Source organism: Nomascus leucogenys, chromosome 7b (assembly GCF_006542625.1).
Source record: "Nomascus leucogenys isolate Asia chromosome 7b, Asia_NLE_v1, whole genome shotgun sequence".
In the NCBI taxonomy this organism is placed as follows: Eukaryota; Metazoa; Chordata; class Mammalia; order Primates; family Hylobatidae; genus Nomascus; species Nomascus leucogenys.
In genome coordinates, this window is record NC_044387.1 from 12853824 (window position 1) to 12870074 (window position 16251).

A 16251-nucleotide genomic window follows, 5' to 3' on the forward strand; every position below is an offset into this window, starting at 1 on the left:
CTCAGTAGCTAAAGGGAGATGATGACCCTTTTTGCACGGAGGTCTTTTGAGGGCTCTGCTCGCGGAAGCAAAGCACCCAGCTCTGCCAGGCATGTAGCAGGTGCTTAGTAATAGTTGTCACTGACAAGCTGTCCTTGTCCCAATGTCCTGCCTGTCAGTCCCTTGGCTCTGAGTCCCTGGGACTGAGCCACCCAGCAAAGTTTCTTGCTGTGGGTGGGCTTGGGTCACCTCAGGAGCCCCTATGACCGGGCCAGTCACAGGTCCATAACAGGAGTCACAAAGCCCATTAGTGCAGAGTGCACTGTAGGTGATGTGCTGTTAGTGTGGCCGGTGCGTGGCTGCTGTTCACACTTGCCAGTGTATCTAAGGGAGGGGTGGGGCACAGCAGGGGCTGCACTGCCATTGTGGTCTTGGAACTCAGCTGTGAGGCGAGGGCAGGTAGGGGGAGCATCCGGTGACTGTGGAGAAGGAGCGAGGGGGATGGGCGAAAGTCAAGGCTTCCTGAGTCAGGCTGGGAAAGTGTGGACTTTGGCTTGTATACTCCGGGAAATGTGGGAGGGTTTAGTTATTAACTGCAAGGCCAGCTGCTGGCTGTTTTACAACATGCTCTTTGTCCAGGGAGTAGGCATAATTATGATTATCTCTGTTCCATAGAGGAGGTAACTGGGGCTCAGAGAGGTTAAGCAACTTGCCCAGGGTCCCACAGTTGGGAAGTACCAGGTCTGGGTTCATAGTGACCTGATCAGATTTGGGTTTTGGACAGGGCGTAGGAAATGTGGACTGTCAGCGCTGGAATGTGGAGGTGTTGGGTACAGAGGGACAGGTCACGCAGCAGATCCAGAGGACCAGGACCTCTGGCCTCCGGAGCGGCTTGGTCAGCCAGTGTCCAGGCCCTGCCCCCACCTGGCCCCCGGCAGTGGGTCCAGCGAGACATTGTTTTTGCCTGTGCAGGACGTGCTTCTCGGGGAAGGGGTGGAGGCGCCTCCCTTCCTGCTCGCCTCGCCTCGGCCCTTCCTCCCTTCCTCCAGTTTGGGCTGCAGCAGGGGTCCTGGCTGTTGTCCAGGGGGCGCCAGGATGCAGCCAGGGAGCAGGAGCCTCTGTCCCAGCCCTGCCCAGGCCCCACGATCACATGGGGCCACTTCTGCTGCCCATGCTGTTCCTGGGGAGGAGAGAGGTTCCTGGGGAGGAACACAGGCTGGGGAGGGCGCAGAGGTGGTGGACAGAGAGAGAGAGAGAGAGAGAGAGAGAGAGAGAGAGAGAGAGAGAGGCGGAAAGGCGGAGAGGGAGATGAGGGCCCGGACAGGTCCCAGGTCGGGGCAACTTTCGCGTCTCCTGGGGTTGTGTTATGGTGAGGTGGGAAGAGCTCGCTTTGGTGCCAGCACTTGTTACTGTTGGACCTCGGGCACGTCTCTGAATTTCCTAGTGCCTCAGTTTTCTGCTCTGTAAAATGGGCTCACATAGTGCCTGTCCCTTAGGGTCACTGTGGGGGTTTGAGTATCCCTTCTAGAATGCTTAGCACACTCACAGTGGATGTCAGCATATGCTCTCGGTTAGCTATGATTATTGTCGCCATTGTTGTTTAATCCCCAGAGCAGCTCTGCAAGGCTGGAATTTTAACCTCATTACACAGACCAGGACACTGAAATGCAGAGACAGTTAGAAATTGGTCCCAAGTCACAGGCCCCTCGGAGCTGGTTGGAGATTCCGATGTGCCTCCCTGCTGTCTCAGCTGCTGGAGATCTCACATCTGTGTTGTGTGCCCACTGTGTACTGGGCACCATGTTGGGCATTTTCTCTCCTCTTTCCCATTTCCTGCCCATCTCTTGCCCTCAGCCTCTCTGCCCTGCCCTTTCCAGCTCCTGGAGCCTGGGTGCCGGGAGGGGATGGTGGATAGTGGGGGGCTAGGGCAGACCAGGGGATGGGCTGACAGCCAGGTAGGGGAAAGCAAGGGAGAACTCATGGGGCAAGTGAGGTGCTGGGTGAGAGGGGCAGAGCATGGAGAGCACTGGAGGGTTTTGGGGTGCCGTCTCCCCAGCATAGCCTCACCACTGCCCCAGCTCGCTCACGTGGCCCCAGGGGATCTCTGGCACCTTCTGTCCTTGCAAAGAGAGGGTTCCCATAAGTCATTGCCTGGCTCCACGGCCCACTAGCTGTGCCCATTCTTGGCAAGTTAACTTTCCTGTGCCTCAGTTTCCCTTATCTCAACCATGGGGTTGTCAGGAGGATTGACTGAAGTGATCTGTGTGGCATGCTTCAGTCTCAGCATCAGGTCCCTGACCTGGTACCAAGCAGGCACGCAGACTACTCAGAGATCTTCCCACAGGGCCCTGGGGGACACTCATTGAGGCCATGTGGCCTGTCACTGATCAGAGCTGGCAGAGCTGGCAGACTTGCCCCGTGCCTGTCTGCCTGTGACCTGACCTGACTGGGGAGGGGGCCGGGAGCTGGTGGCTAGGGACACTGTGCTTCCTAGTACCCCACAGGCAGCCAGCTGGTCAGCCAGTCCCAGGAGCGGGGAGCAGGCAGCCCCTCTCCCTGCTGTGTCCTTTCGCTGCCCCTCCTGCTTGTCTGCTATGGCAGGGGGCTGGGAGGAACCCTATCTGGACCCTGCTCTGGGCAAGCCCCCTTGTGGGCTCTGCAGACTCCGAGGAGTGCTGGGAGCGGGTATTCCTGGTCTGCGGAGGCTCAGAGAAGTCACTGGTCCTTTGAGGAGGTTGGCAAGGGCGTCCTGGAGGAGGGGGCGCCTGAGCTGGGTCTTCAGGGAGCTGCAGGAGTTGTCAGAAGAGCCTGAAAAACCTGAAGTCAAGGCTGAGGTCAGCCTTGATGCTTGCATTGCAGAGGGGAGGGGTGTGGGGGAGGGAGCGAGTAGAGGTGGGTGGGATGGGTAGGGTTGGCGGAACAGCCTGGGTGCCGGCTGCTCACTGGGCTCTGGTCTGGAGAGGCCATGATGGTCAGCTGTCTGTGGGTTTGATACAGGTGGGGAAACTGAGGCGAGTGAGAGGTGATTTGTTATGAATCACACCTGATGCCAGTAAATGTCTAGTTCTGACAGAGCACTTAGTGTCTCCTGGGCCCTGTTCTGAGAGCTGCCCATGTCTAAACTCAGCGAGTAGCCAGGGAGGTGGGTGGAGCTGAGGCTCCGCGGCTGAGCAGCTGGGCTGTTTGACCCCAGAGTTCCTGCTGGCGCCCTGCGTGCTGTGCTTCTCAGACCATCTGACCACAGCCCACAGTGAGAGAAACCCGGTACACACGCCTGGAACAAAAAGATCATGAGATAATAATTGGATTTACCTGGGGTGGTGGGAGGCGGGTGGGGGATAGCCTTGTACTTTCTATTCCATCGCATTATCCAGCTGTGCCAGTCACAACCCAGTGAATGTCACCACCCACTAAGGGCCAGGCCTGCAGTTTGGAGGCCCCAGAGTCCTCTGGTTTTCACCTCTCCCTGCATTATCTTTTATTCATGTGCCCCCCCCCCCACACACACTCACAGAGGGCAAGGGGTGCCATTGTCAGCTTCGTGTTATGCATGCGGTAACTGACGCTCAGCAACCGGCTCATTTGCCCAGGCTAGGGTGCAGTTTGCCCTGGGGTTTGGAGCAGACCGTGTGCTCCAGCCACACAGCCAGGGCCAGCATAGCCAGGCCGGGTCTCAGGCCTGCCCCCTTTCCGTGCCACCTCGATGCAGCCAGGACGTGGGGCACTGAATGATGCCTCCCACGCCTGCATCTGCCCAGCCCCTCGGCCTGGCTCTGTATCTTACCTGAGAGGGCGGGGCTGCTCCCCAGCAGTGCTGATTGGGTGGAGGTCCTTGCAGCCTCGCCCTCCCCAGGCTGGCAGCAGGGGGCAGTGCAGCTGTGTCTGGGCTGCAGCTGCTGGGGTAGATGGAGATGCTTCACTCCGCTGCCTCTCCAGCCAGCACACCTGCCAACTTTGGTCTCTCCACCTCCTCCGGGCCAATGTGTCTAGCAGGGGACTTGGGGTCCATTTGTCTCTGAGCCTGGCCACAAGGCCTCACCTTTTCTCATCCAGGGACAGGCAGAACCCTACCATAATGGGGATTTTGGTGACATCTTAACTGTTAATGGTACCCCTGCCTATGGGAGGAAAACCAGACGCCTCTGTTCCACGCCCTCCAAAGGGTGGCTCCAGCTTGCCTTTCCTGGGAGCTGCTTCCCACGATGTAAAATGAGAATTAGGGCAAGCAGCTCAGCATGGTGTCTGGCACATGGAAAGCACCCAGGAAGCGTTCGCTGCTATTGTTGTTATTAAATTCTTCCACACATCCTGTGTTCTGTCCTCCACACCTTTGCTCTGATATATTCCTTCAGCCTGGAGCTCTGTTTCCTCCCTCTGTCACCAAAGTGCGTCTATTCTTCACTAGCGTGTAGCCCAGGTACTTCTTCCATCTCTGCTTTGGATCTGTGCCACATGCTAATGGTGACCTCCCTCCTGAAACTGTGAGCATAACAAGCTTTTTTTTTTTTTTTTGGAGACGGAGTTTCACTCTCGTTGCCCAGGCTGGAGTGCAGTGGCGCCATCTCGGCTCACTGCAGCCTCTGCTTCCTGGGTTCAAGCAATTCTCCTGCCTTGGCCTCCCGAGTAGCTGGAATTACAGGCACCCGCCACCACGCCTGGCTAATTTTTTTGTATTTTTAGTAGTGATGGGGTTTCACTATGTTGGCCAGGCTGGTCTCGAACTCCTGACCTTGTGATACGCCCGCCTCGGCCTCCCAAAGTGCAGAGATTACAGGCGTGAGCCACCGCGCTTGGCTATATAACAACCTTTTATTAGTCATCTGCTATGTGCTAGACACTGGGTTTGGTGCCAGGGCTACAGAGCAGAACAGTATAGAAGTTTGGTCCTGAAGGTGTTCGTTCTGATGGAGGAAATGAAAGGGCCATGGCAAGGCAAAGTTGGAGTGCTCCCGTGGCATGCAGCCTCCACTGAACCATGTGCCCAGGTCCAGGGGAGAGGCCGCTTGTCACTTGAGCTTTGAAGGATGATCAGCATTTCCCAGGTGGAGAAGGCAAGGAAGAGGGCACAGAAGATGGAGAGGCCTGGGGTGGGAGTCATGGCATACTTGGGAAATGGAGTCACTGTGGTTTTCCAAGAATGGTGAACTGAATCCAAGTACTGACTGGACTCTAATTCTCATCTCCTTTCTCCCTTCTCAGGTCTCTGGCTATTCGGGTGTCTGGCCGGAGCCCCCCAGGGGGCCCAGAGCCGCAGGACAAGGGACCAGATGGACTGTCGTTTTATGGGGACAGATGGTCTGGGGCTGTGGTGCGCAGGGTGCTGTCTGGGCCTGGGTCGGCCAGGATGGAACCAAGAGAGGTGAGGCCCCGCCTCCTGAGCTGGGGGGGTGGGGTCAGTGCTTTGGCCCAGGCTGGACATCCCCTAGTTGGTGGATCAAGATCACCAGGCGGAACTTCTGGGGATTGGCCAAAGCCGAAGCGAGCTCAGTGATTAGCTGTGGTTGTCTGCTCAGCCAGGGTTAATTGAAGTCTGATTGGGTGGGGACTGGGAGGTGGAGCCAACTGACAGCACGTTACATCCCTGCGCTTCAAGTAGGGAAAGACTTGGATGAGCTGGGCGGGTTGGGGAGTCCTGTGGATGGGGGCGTCCTGTGGATGGGGGCGGGTCTCACTGGGCTGGGCATGGCAGTTTCTGAGGGGGCACTATCTGAACTGTGAGGCATGATCACCCCCACACCCAGTCTTCCTCCAGCCCCTGGGCTGCTCTACTCTTAGAGGCTCACTTCTTTCCCTCCCTGGCTGGGTTTTCTCCCAGCAAAGGGTGGAAGCTGCTGGTCTGGAGGGGGCGTGCCTGGAAGCCGAGGCCCAGCAGAGAACCTTGCTCTGGAACCAGGGGTCCACACTCCCCTCCCTAATGGACTCAAAGGGTAAGTCTGGCTTGGGAGTCGGAGCTGATGGCCCGAGAGGGGTCCTCTAACCCGTGGTGCATGGGGGTGGGGGGGGACCAAGGACCTGAGAAGGGGCCAGCCTTGCCCCAATTGCCCTTCTCCTGGCTCCCCGCCTGCTGATGCCTCCTTTTGTCTGTCTTTGTGCCCTTTCTCTATGCCTCCCTCCGTAAGCAGCTTACAGTGAAAGGAGCACTACATTATGAGTCCAGAGACCTCAGTTTGAGTCCTGGCTCTGTTCCTAGAAGACACTGGTCTTGGGCAAGTCCCTGCCCCGTCTGGATCTAAGTCTCTCATTCTAAGAAGGGGAAGGTGGGGTCCTGGGAGCTCAGGCCTCGAGAGGGCCATGTCTATGGCCCCACCAAGGCCGATCCTAGACCTCACCATCCTCCTCTCATCCTCCTTGCTGCCCCCTGCCCCATCCATGCCCAGCCTGCCAGTCCTTCCACGAGGCCCTAGAAGCCTGGGCAAAGGGGCCAGGTGCCGAGCCCTTCTACATTCGTGCCAACCTCACCCTGCCTGAGAGGGCAGATCCCCATGCCCTTTGCGTGAAAGCCCAAGAGATCCTTCGGCTGGTGGACCCGGCATACAAGCGGAGGCAGGAATGGTTCTGCACCCGGGTTGATCCCCTCACTCTGCGGGACCTGGACCGGGGCACCGTGCCCAATTATCAGAGGTGACGCAGAGCCAGGAGCTGGGGATGGGGTCCCCCCCTGGGAGCCAGGGCCCGGATGGGGGTGCTGTCCCTCCTCCCACATTCCCTCACCATCCTCTGGGACAGGGCGGGGGGTTCGAGGAGAAATGAGGAGCTTTCCTTCTTCCTACACACATGATGTCACTCCCTCCCACAGAGCCCAGCAGATGCTAGAAGTTCAGGAGAAATGCCTGCCCTCCAGCCGGCACCGAGGCCCCCGAAGTAATGTGAGCATGGCTGGGCGGGCAGTGGGTGGGTGGGAGGACCCCAAGGGTGGGGTCCAAAGGGAGCTAGCAGGCTCTGTTCTCTGGCAACCTAGGAAGACACTCCCTCCCTCCTTCCCTGGTGATTCAATTGGTCATCTACTATGTGCCCAGCAAACAGAACAGCAGAGCTCACCGTCCAGGGTAGTTTAGAGATGAAATGAGGTAAAGCATGCCTAGTACACAGGAGTACCCCTGGTACATAATAAGCATTTGACAGGCCAGGCGCGGTGGCTTAGGCCTGTAATCCCAGCACTTTGGGAGGCAGAGGCGGGCGGATCACAAGTTCAGGAGATTGAGACCATCCTGGCTAACACGGTGAAACCCCGTCTCTACTAAAAATACAAAAACAAAATTAGCCGGGCCTGGTGGCGGGCGCCTGTAGTACCAGCTACTTGGGAGGCTGAGGCGGGAGAATGGCGTGAACCCGGGAGGCGGAGCTTGCAGTGAGCCAAGATTGCTCCACTGCACTCCAACCTGGGCGACAGGGCGAGACTCCGTCTGAAAAAAAAAACAAAAAAAACCCAGCAGTCACGTCCCCTTTTCCAACGCCTGGATGGTGGCTGGGCGTCGTGACCAGCGCTGCTGTGTACAAGGGCAAGTGAGGCTCAGAGCCATTAGATAAAGGACGAGCGAGGGCCCCAGCCGGGCAGCCTGCATTCGACCCCAGCTCTGCCACCTATCAGCTGTGTGACTTTGGACAATCACCTGAACCTTCCTTGAGGCTTGTTTCCTCATCTGTACAATGCGAGGGTTGTACTGCCTCTCAGGCTGTGCGTGGCAGGGGATGACTTCCGTGAGTTAGTGCCCCTCAGGGGCTTAGTGAGTGTCTGTTATGTGGTAGGCATTTGAGACCTGTCAGGTATTGGTAAAATCAGTGCCATCTTTATTGGTTTCATTAATTTTCCTACCAAGGTCACATTGCTAATTCATTGGAAGAGACCCTAAAGTTTGCCTCATATGTGACATTTGGTTCCTCTTGGTCTCTGGGCCTCAGTCTCCCCATCTGTAACTTGGGGGGTATACCTAAGGCTCCTCCACCTGGCTCAGATGGGCTGGCTTCCCTGGGGCCACAGGGATGGTTGCTCTCATCTGCCTGGGGGACTGCGCTGGGCTGGGGAGGGGCAGGAGAGGGCCTGGTGGAGAAGGACATCTTTGCTGACCCATGCTCTTCCGGCAAGCCTGGACCACAGTGGCAGTGGGGCCCGCTCTGCCAGGGGTCCTGTTTCCTCCTCTCCCTGAGGGGGCGGGGCTGAGCTCTCAGATGCTCCTGTCTCCTGGCACCCTCCCAGCTGAAGAAGAGAGCCCTGGACCAACTGCGACTGGTGAGGCCCAAGCCTGTGGGGGCGCCCGCAGGGGACTCCCCGGAGCAGCTGCTGCTGGAGCCCTGTGCAGGTGAGTGCGTGGGGGCAAAGCTGTATCCTGTGTTGCTCCCATTGTCCAGGGATGTGTGCAGCTGGGTGTCCTTTAGCTTGGGTGGCCTCTTTGGCCTGGAAGGGCCGGTTGTGAGGGTTCCAACAGGAGTGGGGGTCATGCTGGAGGCCTGAGAGACAAGACCACCCCGCCTGCCGTGGTGATTGCCAAGGTTGAGGGAGACCCTGCGGGGAGGTGCATGCAGACGTGGCTGTGACTATGGGTTTGCACACATACGGGCTTGTTCTTTTCTGGCAGAGTTTGTGTAGTGGTGCTTCTCACACGTGTGTGGTGGCAGGTGCTGTGAGGACCCAGGGGGGTTCCCGGAGGCAGTAGGGTGAGGCCTTAGGCCAGACGGGGAGAAGGGGCTGGGGGAGCTCAGATGAGGGAGTAGCAAATCTGGGGCAAGAGGAGCAGGTAGTTAGGGAAGACTTCCTGGAAGAGAGGGAGTTTCCGCTGGGGCCTTCAAAGATAAAGAGGAGTTCGTTCCAGGCAGAAGGCACAGAGGCATGGCTGTGTGTGGTGTGCTTGGAGGGTGTTGGGGACAGCAGGTGAGTATTGAGTGCCAGCTCTGTCAAGCACTGGGGACGTGGCTATCCCTGCTCTCATGGAGCTTGCTGTCTAATTGGGGATAGAGGGTCAGATAATCCCACCTATGAACACAGTGAGAGTGTGAGGTGTGCAGTGGAGGAGAACTGGGGGCCGTGGGGCACATGCCAGGGGCCCTGCTGTCTGGGGACCTGGGAAGGTGTGACCTAGGCTCTGAAGGGAGGGCAAGGGTTAACTGGGCTGAGTGGTGCAGGGGTGGGGCTTTGGGCAGCCCCAGGGCATGCAAAGGCCCTGTGGTTGGAGGCAGCTGAAGGGAGAGCAGAGGCTGGTGGTGTGGGGTCAGTGGCTGGCAGCCTCCCCAGGCTCTCAGGCAGGACTGCGTCACCCACGTGGGGGATGTGGCTTTTATTCCTGAGAATCTGAGAAGTCACTGGTATGTTGAAAGCAGGGGGGATAACATGATCTGATTTGCTTTTTAAAGCCTCTCTGGCTGCTGGGTGGAGAATGACCTGTAGGGGGCAGGGATGAGGTGGAGAATCAGGGAGGAGCCTACTGCCACCATAGGTCCTACTAAGAGTGTGTGTGGGGGGGTGTGTGTGTGTGGGGGTGTGTGTGTGTGTGCGCATGCATGTGTAGGAGGAGCAGCAGCAGGACTTAGGAAGGGATGGGTGGCGGGGTGGGTTTTGGGGTATCGAGGAGCTGGTATGCTGCCTGCCTGTGCCCTTATCCCTTTTGTGCCCCTCCCCTGCCACAGAGCCGGAGCGGAGCCTCAGACCCTACAGTTTGGTGCGGCCACTGCTGGTGTCTGCCCTGCGGCCCGTGGTGCTGTTGCCTGAGTGCCTGGCGCCCCGCCTCATCCGCAACCTGCTAGACCTGCCCAGCTCCCGGCTGGACTTCCAAGTGTGCCCAGCGGGTGAGACTATGTGTCGGGGAAGGGAGGGCTGGGGGCCCTCTGGGCAGCCGGGCCCATGGACCCTTCATCTCTGTCTCTCCACTCCCTGTGCAGAAAGCCTCTCTGGGGAGGAACTGTGCCCATCTTCAGCGCCTGGAGCCCCCAAGGCTCAGCCTGCCACCCCTGGGCTAGGCAGCAGGATCCGGGCCATCCAGGAGTCTGTTGGGAAGGTGAGTGCTGGGGGCTGGACTGGGGTGCTCACAGACGTGGCCCAGAGCAGGTGCTGCTGTTCTGGGCTTGAGCGCCAGCGTCTGAGTGCGGGCCATGCTCTGCTGCTCACTGGCAGGGCGGCCCTGGCCAAGTCCTTTCCCTCATGTGGCCTTCAGTTTTCTCACCTGTCGCCTGGGTGGGTGGGGACAGTTGACTGCATGTGGGCCCCCCTTGAGGTGTTTGGCTGACACAGCTCACCTACACATCCTTGTCCTTGAACTTGCCACTATCCTGGGAGCTGGCAGTCGGCTGTAGGGTGGCCGGTGGTGGGTGGGTTTGGGTCAGCTCCATCCTCCGGGTGGGGAGGCCTAGATCCTGAGGGGGAGGTCTGTATCTCCAGGTTGCCCCATGAGCCCAGGCCTCTTGTCTGTCCTTTTGGGCTCCTTCCTTGTTGACAGGGTCCCCCTGGGTGGGGAGGCAGGACTTGCATTTGGGACCCGTCTGAGGGCAGAGCGTGGGAGGCTGATGTCTCTGGCCCGGGAGTACAATGTAGCCTCGATCCTCTGAGCAGAAGCACTGCCTGCTGGAGCTGGGCGCTCGGGGTGTGCGGGAGCTGGTGCAGAACGAGATCTACCCCATCGTCATCCATGTGGAGGTGACTGAGAAGAATGTCCGGGAAGTCAGGTGAGGTGGGTGTGGGGGGGCAGCGGGCAGGGCACTCAGACCCCAGAGCTTCCTCCTTGAGGATGCCTCTCTTCCTCCCCCCTCTCCCTCTCCCCATCTCGTCCCTTCCCCCCCTCCCTCCCCCCCTCCCTCCCCCCTCCTTTTCCCCTCCCCCTCTCCCTTCCCCCTCTTCTTCTCCCCTACCCCTCTGTCTCCCTCCCCCCTGTCCCTCCCCCCTCTGTCTCCCTCCCCCCTCTGTCTCCCTCCCCCGCTCTCTCCCTCCCCGCTCTCTCCCTCCACCCTCTCTCTCCTTCCCCCCTCCCTCCCCCCTCTCTCCCTCCTCTCTGTCCCTCCTCTCTCTCTCCCCCCTCTCTCCCTCCCCCTCCTTCTTCCCTACCCCTCTCTCTCCCTTCCCCTCCCTACCCCTCCCTCCCCCATCTCCTTCTCCCCTCCCCCTTTCCCTTCCCCCTCCCCCTCCCTCCTCCCTCCCTCCCTCCTCTCTCCTCCCCCTCTCTCTCTCTCCACCCTCTCTCTCCCTGTCTCCCCTGTCTCCCTCCCCGCCCTCTCTCCCTCCCCCTCTCTCTCTCCTTCTCCCCTACCCCTCTGTCTCTCTCCATCTCCATCTGCCATCCATCTCTCTTGGGTTGTCCATCTTCTCTCTCTGACTCTTCCCCCTTTGTCTGTCCCTCTCTCCCTGTCTGTCTGTCTTGGTCCCCCACTTTGACTGCTGCCCACTCCTCTTTTGGCAGGGGTCTGCTGGGCCGGCCGGGCTGGCGGGACTCAGAGCTGCTGCGGCAGTGCCGTGGCTCAGAGCAGGTGCTCTGGGGGCTGCCCTGCTCCTGGGTGCAGGTGCCCGCCCATGAGTGGGGACACGCAGAGGAGCTGGCCAAGGTGGTGCGCGGCCGCATCCTGCAGGAGCAGGCCCGCCTCGTGTGGGTGGAGTGCGGCAGCAGCAGAGGCTACCCCAGCAGCAGTGAGGCCTGAGGCTCATCTGATACCTGCAGCTTCTTCCCAAGCCAGCGGGGACCCTGGTGTCTGTGGTGAAGCTGGGCCCTCCCACCCTGAGCCTTCCTAGACCCTTGGACTCTCAGACGCAGGGCCCTTGGCTCTGGCCTCTCACCCCCAAGGCTGTCTCTGGCCCTGCCGAGCCTGCGGGAGCCCCGGGACAGAGCGCCCACCCCCCTCTACTTGCTGCTCTGGGCCTCCCCACCTGTCCTGGGGTCTCCACATTCCCACTAGTGGGTCTCGTGTGTCTGTGTCTTCTCCTTAAACACTCACCCTGGAGTCGGTTCTCACTCCTGTGTGCAGGTTTGCACACTCAAGTTCTCACGGGCAGGCTCAGGTCTGTCCCGCTGCCCTGGGCACGAGGTCTCCTGAGGACCTGGGCCTGTTCTGCTTCCAGGAGCCCCGAGCCCGTTACCGCGTGACTCCCGCCATCCAGCTCACGCTCCTCGTGGATTCAGCCATGCATGGACTGGGGGCTTCCCTGGCCCATGGTCACCTGTGCCCCTCGGGTCTCCTCACATGGGTGTCTGTGGTTCTCTCCTGTGTAAATGTCACGCCCCACCCCTGTTTCATGTGGGCACTAACATTCGTGCGTTCCTGGTGGGCACACGCAGGACCATGCCTCACAGGGGCCGCTCCCTGCCTATGCCTCCATCTTGGGAGGCCGAGGAGGGCGGCTGCTCTGTCATGAGAATGTGCGGCCCGTGGATGATTGACGGGCCTTTTTCACTTAGAAGCTGCACATTATGGAACATTAAACACTTTTGTCATAGATGCTGGTGGCCTTCTGCTTGCTTGTATCCCTGGCCTGGGCCCCTGCTACTCTCCTCATTTGTCTCCCAGCTCAGGCGGATGCCACCTTTCAGGTCCCCGCTTGCCCGTCGGGAGGGTCGGATTTCCCGCCTGTCTCTTCCCAGAGCCGCCCGCCATCTGTGCTGGCGTCACCTTACCTGCCCCTGAATGACCAGAGGAGGGCCCCACAGATGGGCCACCCCAACGCTCAGCCCTGCTCACAGCTGATCATCAGAGGAGTGTCCCCCAAAGCGGGGCACCAAAACTGGCAGGATGTGGCCTCAGACTGAAGGGGCCTGGCTGCTGAGCCCAGGAGCTCAAGAGCAAACCCTTGGTATGCACCCAGGTTCCTGAGACAGCTCTACTGGAGAGAGGATGGTTGCTCCCACTGGGAGCAATCCAGGCAGCCTTACTGGAAGAGGTGCCACTTGAGCTTGGGAATTGGGATTCCTTTCTTCAAGAACCACTTATTGGACCTACGTGTCCAAGTGCAGGTGACTGTCCTCAGCCACAGTGATGAGCCGGGGCTTAGGGTATGGGTGTACTAACTAGGTAGGGTAGCCTCAAGGGCGAAAGCTCAGAGGCAGCACATGGGTTGGATCTGGCCACCTTGGATGGGGTTGGAAATGAGGTTGGGAAGGGCAGGTCCAGGGGTGGGGTTGGGAGTGCAAAGGAGCTTGGGCTGTGCCCTGGAGGCTGTGGGAGCCTCTCAGGATGTGGGAGCAGGGCTGTGGCAGCTGTGGTTTGGAGTTGACTTAGAGAGGGCTGAGGCCAATTGGAGTAGGAGGCAAGGGCAGGGGCAGTGGAGGAGAGAGGAGCAGACAGGAAGGAGGGGCTCTGTGGCTTCCAGGGGTGGGTCTGGATCTCCATGTTTGACAAGAAAAATGCTTAAGAAGGGGTCAGGGCTGGGGATTTGGGGTGGTGGGTGGAGAAGGGAATGGGGAAGCCGGGAGAGGGGATTGGGGTATGGATCGGGGGCCACAGCCCCATCTTTAGTGGGAAGAGACAAGGAGTGGGTGTAGGGGAGAGGTGGTGAGGGTCTCAGAGACTGGACCACGCAGGATGACGGTGCTTGGGTATGAGGCCAGGGTGGACGGTGGGCCGAGGCTGTCCTGGGAACCCAGAGAGCCTTCCCCAGGATGGAGTGCAGGATGCGCAGGGCACTGTAGTTTGGTTGAAACCCAAAGCTCCAGGTGACCCTGGCAACTCAGGTGGCCTCTCTGGGCCCAGGGCCCTCCCCTGTGGAGTGGAGGCCAGGATGGTGGAGTGAGCATGGAGGTACGGATTGGCCATGGCTGGGTAAGCACGTGTGTCTGGGGCTGAGCCATTGCTTGGGAAACAGCTCTTCCCACTCTCCACGACAGGGTGTCTTTAACAAGGTGCAGATTGGACCTGGAGGCCTGTCAGTCTGTCACCACTGGGGTAGGGGCTGGAGAGCTGGACCCTGAGTGGCAAAGTGCCCTGGGGGAAGGGCAGCCTCCCTGCATGGGAGTCAGCGGCAATGCCCCTTTCCCCTCCAGGCCTTCCCACGTGTTGACCCTCCCATCCCCGCAGCCACATCCTCCCCACCGAAGGCAGTGGCAGTGGCCTTTCAGTTTACCCTTAGCTGTGCTCCTCTGCTCATGTGGCCCCTGCCTGGGCTGCTCTCCCTGCCTGAATCTTCCTGACCTTTGAAGCCTGGCTGAGATACTACCTCCATGAAGCCCACCGCCAGGTCCTCCCAGCCCTTGGGACTTCTCCTGGCCTGTGCCATGTTCTGCCTTGTGGCAGGACGAGGGCATCTGTGTGGCTGTCTCTCGATGTCTGTGGCTTCCTGGGCATGGAAACTGGGCTGTGCGCATTTGGGTACATGAACCTCCCCCTGCCCCACAGTGAGCCTGGCCCAGTGCTTGGCCTGGGGAAAGGCAGGGGCCCTGTGACTTGGCTGCCTTTGCCTGTTCCCCGTGTCAAGCATCCTTTCTGTGGGGTGGAGAAGCCCACTCATCCTGTAATCGTCGCCAAGTCATATTTTTGTCCCCATTTTAGAAATGGTGAAGGTAACTTGCCTAGAGTCATACAGCCAGTGAGTGGCCCAGTTGGGAAATTTTTTTTTTTTTTTTTTTTGAGATGGATTTTCACTCTTGTTGTCTAGGCTGGAGTGCAGTAGCGCCATCTCGGCTCACTGCAACCTCCGCCTCCCGGGTTTAAGTGATTCTCCTGCCTCAGCCTTCCTAGTAGCTGGGATTACATGCGCCTGCCACAATGCCCAGCTAATTTTTGTATTTTTGGTAGAGACGGGTTTCACCATGTTGGCCAGGCTGGTCTTGAACTCCTGACCTCAAGTGATCTGCCTGCTTTGGTCTCCCAAAGTGTTGGGATTACAGGCGTGAGCCACAGTGCCCAACCCCCAGTCAGGATTTAAACCTGGTCTGTGGGGTACAGAGTCTGGGACCATCACCAAGGCTGGCATCATCACCATTCTGAGAATATGGCCTGTGAAGGGGCCTGGCTGGGGGCTGGCCCATGAGAGGGTCATTCAAAGGGTTGGTTTTCCCTTCCTCTCCCCCAGCTGTCCTCATGCAGGATTGAGCCCGGCAGGGCCAGTTCCCTTCACCAGCCACCTGGTACTTTGTTGTGTTGAATTAACATTGATTGAGTTCTTGTCTGCTGGTCACTGTTCTAGGCACTGGGGATTAGGGACTCAGTGATCAAAAAATAAATCCTGCCCTGATATTCTCATGAGGAGGACAGAAACTAAGTTAAACATACAGAATGTTGGAAGATGAAAAGCGTGATGAAGAAAACAGTGAAGTGGCTTGAGAGGGACAGGCCTGGGGGGCTGGGAAGGAGGCGGTGAGGGGTTGCAATGTTAATAACGTGGTCAGGGAAGGCCTCACAGAGATGGTGACCTTTGTGTAAAGACCAGAAGGGAGTGGGGGAGTGAGACGTGCAGGTCTCTAGGGAGGGGCCTAGGTGGGAACAGCAAGTGCCAAGGTCCTGTGGCGGCCACGTGCCCGGGCCAGCCGGGGTCCCCGGGTCTGGAGTGGAGCAGGGTGAGTAGCGGGAGATGGGGTGGGAGTAATTTGGGGGCCAGCTCACGCAGGGCCTTGTGGGCTGCTGTGTGGTTTTTGGCTTTTTGTTCTGAAGAAAATGGGAGCCAGTGCAGGCTCTGAGCGGAGGAGGGAGGAGGTGTGAGTGAGCTTGTGCGAAACAAGATGGAGGTGGTGGCTGGAGAAGGCCCTCTGTCTGTCCACTGGTCAAGTGCTGGGAGAGAGGCAGCTCCAGAGACTGCGGAGTGAGGTTGGGTATGGGCTGGGGCACAGCTGGACAGGTGCCCTCAGGGGACCTCCTGTGAACTAGACGAGGACCAGAGACCTGGGTTCCGCCAGCTCTGCGGCTGAGTTGCTGGATCGTTTTTCCTCATTCTGTGCCTTTGTGTTCATTCTATAGCCTTTATGTCTTCAGCTATAAACTGGGAATGACAGTCCCAATGCTGTTGTGAAGACCACAGGAACTGAGTGAACAACTGTGGGAGCCCCAGAGGTTAAGAGGTTATCACGGAAGGCTTCCTGGAGAAGGAAACCCCTAAGCTTTGAAGTCCAGATAGAATTCAGCCTAGTGGAGGGAATGTGGCTGAGGCTGGTGGAAGATGGGAGAGCATCCCAGAGGAAACCTGTGAGCAAAAGCTGGGGGCTGGATGAAGCAGGACACCAAAACAATGGGTGTTGAATGGGCCGAGCCGACAGCTCTCTGGGGGAGTGGATGGTGCTGGAGGACCCTCCCTTCCACCGGGCACGGAGGGTTTGTTGTGACTTCCTCCCACCGCAGCAGCTGGCAGAGCCAGGGCTGCCCTTTCTGCTGGTGCCT

General features: G+C 58.9%; 1 protein-coding gene across 1 annotated transcript in view; it reads left to right on the forward strand.

Annotated features, from left to right (window-relative positions):
* CARD10 (caspase recruitment domain family member 10) overlaps window positions 1-12387 on the forward strand; it is a 29801-nt gene extending 17414 nt beyond the window's left edge. Inside the window, exons 12-20 of the mRNA XM_030815604.1 lie at window positions 5179-5338; window positions 5795-5906; window positions 6357-6600; window positions 6776-6845; window positions 8174-8276; window positions 9598-9756; window positions 9850-9965; window positions 10517-10629; window positions 11358-12387. Of these exons, the coding sequence (XP_030671464.1) occupies window positions 5179-5338; window positions 5795-5906; window positions 6357-6600; window positions 6776-6845; window positions 8174-8276; window positions 9598-9756; window positions 9850-9965; window positions 10517-10629; window positions 11358-11592 (1312 nt within the window). The 3' untranslated portion in view covers window positions 11593-12387. The remainder of the gene's footprint in view (window positions 1-5178; window positions 5339-5794; window positions 5907-6356; window positions 6601-6775; window positions 6846-8173; window positions 8277-9597; window positions 9757-9849; window positions 9966-10516; window positions 10630-11357) is intronic.
* Window positions 12388-16251: the final 3864 nt, after the last annotated feature.